Here is a 3,638-nt window from a genome sequence, read left to right as displayed (position 1 = left end):
TTAATCTAACAGTGCTTTTTAACACTGCCAAGCGGCAAAAATAATCGTAAGAATATCGATAATTTAGAGATGTTTGTTAGCTGCACTCAAAAATAAGTATTGCCAATGTATAAAAACTTAAAAATAAAATAACAAAGCAGAGACAAGTCTTAAAATATTCCTTAAATTTATAACAGTTAATAATTAACTGCATTTATAATTTTAAATTCAATTTTAATCTCGAAACAATTCCTTATCCACTTAAGTGTCATCACTAGTTCAGCAATCAGCTGTTCACTGCACCCGCATTTGTTATTTAACCATTTTCCTCGCCAAAAAGCTAAATAACAATGAATAGCTGTGTGAAACTAGTGCCCATAGCACTCCGCTGCCAACAGAGGACCATCAGCACTTCATCCGTTTTGGAGGGCAAGCGGAACTTCCGTAAATTCAATGTGTACAACAAGCGGGGAACGCGCGTGGTTAAGGAGGCCCAGAAAACCATGGCCAATCCGCCGGTGTCCATTCACAAGCGCGGAGTGCGCGACACGGGCATAATGGTGGACGGGCAGTACGTGGAGATTCCCGAAAAGATTCCGGACATCATAGTGCCCGACCTGACCGGCTGCAAACTGAAACCATATGTGTCCTACAAGGCGCCGGATGTCGTCCAATCGGAGTTCACCAGCCTGGACCTGTTCAATGCCGTCTATTCGCAGAAGATCATCGAGGACTTCAAGGCGGGCACACTGCAGGCAGACGGCAGTGCCAAGGAGCCCTCGGCCAATGAGCAACTGACTCCGGCGGAGGCCTTGCAGCGCGCCCGGAAGACGGGCAGCGATATATTCTAGGCATAGGTTTATTGTTTCTTAAATACAGAGTCCGAACTCGACTACTCCTGCGTGTACTTCTGGCGGTAATTGTAGAGCTTGCGCAGCCACTTCTCTGCCTTGAGATCCGGGTCGCCAAGGAACTGTGAGGGGGTTGCAAAAGAAAGACCATTAGCAGGGAGATCGGAGCACCAGGTGACCCACTCACGTTCGGATGGAATATTACATCTTCGTTTCTGACTGCAATGGCTGGCTTGTTGGCAACTGTGACCGTTTCGTTGTTTAGGTCTATGATCACCTTCTCAGAGGATTCCTTTGAATCCCGGGAGCTGAAGAAGGAGGCTGGCTTGAAGGAGTCCTCGTCTATGGTCTCCAGAGCCTTCAGCACCTTGGTGTCCAGCAGATCAATGGGTTTGGTTTTGGCAGGGGCAACTGAGGATGTGATCGCGGACCTGGAGTTGCTCTCCGAACTGGGAGCCCTTGTGGTCCTCTGGGATGCGGATCGGGATTTGTTGTGGTCCCTGCTCCTGCTTTTGCTGTGTCTGCTGCGGGAACTGCTCCTGCTGCTGGAGGAGCTTCGCGAGGAGCTGCGACTGCTGCTGCGACTCCTCCGGGAGTACTTCTTCGACTTTTTGGATTTCTTCTTCTTCGACTTGGAGCTCTGCCGGCTGCTTCTGGCGGGCGACTTGGACCGGTGGCGTCTGTCGCGATCCCGCTCTCGATCCCTGTCCCGATCCCTGTCCCTCTCACGATCTCTCTCACGACGGTCCCGATCCCTCATTATTTATTATCCTAATTAAAAAGTGGGCACAAATAAATATTTAATTTGCAACTATTAGGGATGAACAATGTCTGTATTGTGTACTTATCGATTTAAATTGTTGTTTGAATGCGTGTGTGTGTAATTATCGATTTTCTGGTATATCGATAAGTTATAATTTAAGTACAATGGCGCGAGTTTGAATTGTAATTATCGTTGTTTAATAAAAAATATATATATTTGTGGTATAATTAAAATATAAAATTTATTTAGTAATGTACATATATATTTAATTAGAAATATATAAACTATGCCTATTTTTTTGTACTTAGTCAAAAACCTGATTAAATGTTAAGTAATGCCTAGTTCAATGGAGTACAAGCAGGAAATACTATTTGCTCTCAAACGCACAGCAATTATGCCTAATCAGAAGCTATCAAGATTAACGAGGATGATAGGGAAAGCCTTATCGCCATTGACCGCTAGTAAGTTAAATCACCTACCATCGAAATTCCCACACGATCTATCAGTCTTGGCGAATAAACGACGTTGTGGTCAAAAAAAAAACAGTCATAAATTAGCTGGCCAAATCTAGGAATTATTATCAAGTGCCTGGGGGGCATATAAAAGGCAAGGGCGACCAAGTCAGTGGTCAAAGCACTTGCAGCCGTGATATATAAAATGTGGCTGCTAAAATTAATAGCCGGTTTGTTAAGTCTGGGATTGGTTATAGCCTTGCCAGCGGATGCGGGACGAGCCAGTGTGGTGACCACTGTAAGTTTTGAGGAGGTCCTTGACTCCCACTCTCGAATGTCCTGGCTAACCAAGTGATCTTCCCATTTACCAGGTGACCCTCGTTAAAGGACATGGCTATGTGATCGAGGAGCACGAGGTGCAGACCTCAGATGGTTACATCCTGACCATGCATCGTATTCCCTACTCCAAGAACACGGGTAACGATGGCCGACGACCTGTCGTCTTCCTCATGCACGGATTATTGTGCTCCTCCTCGGATTGGGTGCTCGGAGGACCCCACAGCGGACTGGCTTACTTGCTGTCCGAGGCGGGCTATGATGTGTGGATGGGCAATGCCAGGGGCAACACCTACTCCAAGAAGCATGCCACCAAATCCCCGCTCCTCCAGCCGTTCTGGAACTTTGAGTGGCACGACATTGGGATCTACGATCTGCCCGCAATGATGGACTACGTACTCTACCGCACTGGTGTGGATCAACTGTCTTATGTGGGTCACTCCCAAGGCACCACCTCCTTTTTCGTCCTCAACTCGATGATCCCTCGCTTCAAGAGTCGCATCAGGTCGGCTCATCTGCTGGCTCCCGTGGCGTGGATGGAGCACATGGAGAGTCCTTTGGCCACGGTGGGCGGTCCCCTGTTGGGTCAGCCCAATGCCTTCGTGGAGCTCTTCGGCAGCGCCGAGTTCCTGCCCAACACGCAGCTGATGAATCTGTTCGGAGCCCTTCTCTGCAGCGACGAGGCCATCTCCCAGTTCATGTGCACCAACACCCTGTTCCTGTTGGGCGGCTGGAATTCGCCGTATATCAACGAAACGATGCTGCCGGAAATCATGGCCACCACTCCAGCTGGCTGTTCGGTCAACCAGATCTTCCACTACCTGCAGGAGTACAACTCGGGCTACTTCCGGCAGTTCGACTACGGCTCGACGCGCAACAAGAAGAAGTACAGCAGCAAGACTCCGCCGGAATACGACGTGGAGGGCATCGAGGTGCCCACCTATCTGTACTACAGTGACAACGACTACTTCGCCAGTCTGATCGACGTTGATCGCCTCCGGTACACCATGAATCCAAAGGCCCTCAGAAGTGCATATCGCCTGCCGCAGGAGCGTTGGAACCACATTGATTTCTTGTGGGGTCTAAATATCAAGGAAATTCTTTACGACCGAGTTATTGATGACATCAATAGTGCATAAACAAGCTCTGTCAATAAAGCTACTTGCCATTGTGATACAAAAATATTCCACCGGGTGGCTACTTAATCGGGGGCTTAATGAGCTGACAATTTACAAGTGGTCATAAATTAAAGTTGAA

At 48.0% G+C, this 3,638-nt stretch overlaps 3 protein-coding genes across 3 annotated transcripts; 2 read left to right on the top strand and 1 right to left on the bottom strand.

The window, feature by feature from the left end:
• The first annotated feature begins 228 nt into the window (after positions 1 to 228).
• Positions 229 to 871, top strand: LOC128253795 (39S ribosomal protein L41, mitochondrial). Its single transcript, XM_052982477.1, has one exon. The coding sequence runs from the start codon at positions 330 to 332 to the stop codon at positions 828 to 830; it is 501 nt and encodes a 166-aa protein (XP_052838437.1). The 5' UTR covers positions 229 to 329; the 3' UTR covers positions 831 to 871.
• Positions 823 to 1,661, bottom strand: LOC128253793 (probable splicing factor, arginine/serine-rich 7). Its single transcript, XM_052982474.1, has 2 exons — positions 1,018 to 1,661; positions 823 to 952 (listed from the first exon to the last, which is right to left on the bottom strand). Exons 1-2 carry the CDS (start codon positions 1,588 to 1,590, stop codon positions 872 to 874), a joined length of 654 nt encoding a protein of 217 aa, XP_052838434.1. The 5' UTR covers positions 1,591 to 1,661; the 3' UTR covers positions 823 to 871.
• A 529-nt stretch (positions 1,662 to 2,190) lies between these two features.
• Positions 2,191 to 3,568, top strand: LOC128253788 (lipase 3). Its single transcript, XM_052982467.1, has 2 exons — positions 2,191 to 2,343; positions 2,417 to 3,568. The coding sequence occupies exons 1-2, from the start codon at positions 2,251 to 2,253 to the stop codon at positions 3,518 to 3,520; spliced, it is 1,197 nt and encodes a 398-aa protein (XP_052838427.1). The 5' UTR covers positions 2,191 to 2,250; the 3' UTR covers positions 3,521 to 3,568.
• The last annotated feature ends 70 nt before the right edge of the window (positions 3,569 to 3,638 follow it).

Source organism: Drosophila gunungcola (genome assembly GCF_025200985.1).
Source record: "Drosophila gunungcola strain Sukarami chromosome 2R unlocalized genomic scaffold, Dgunungcola_SK_2 000004F, whole genome shotgun sequence".
In the NCBI taxonomy this organism is placed as follows: Eukaryota; Metazoa; Arthropoda; class Insecta; order Diptera; family Drosophilidae; genus Drosophila; species Drosophila gunungcola.
Note: the sequence above shows the minus strand (reverse complement) of the source record. Positions and strands in the feature narration are given on the sequence as shown.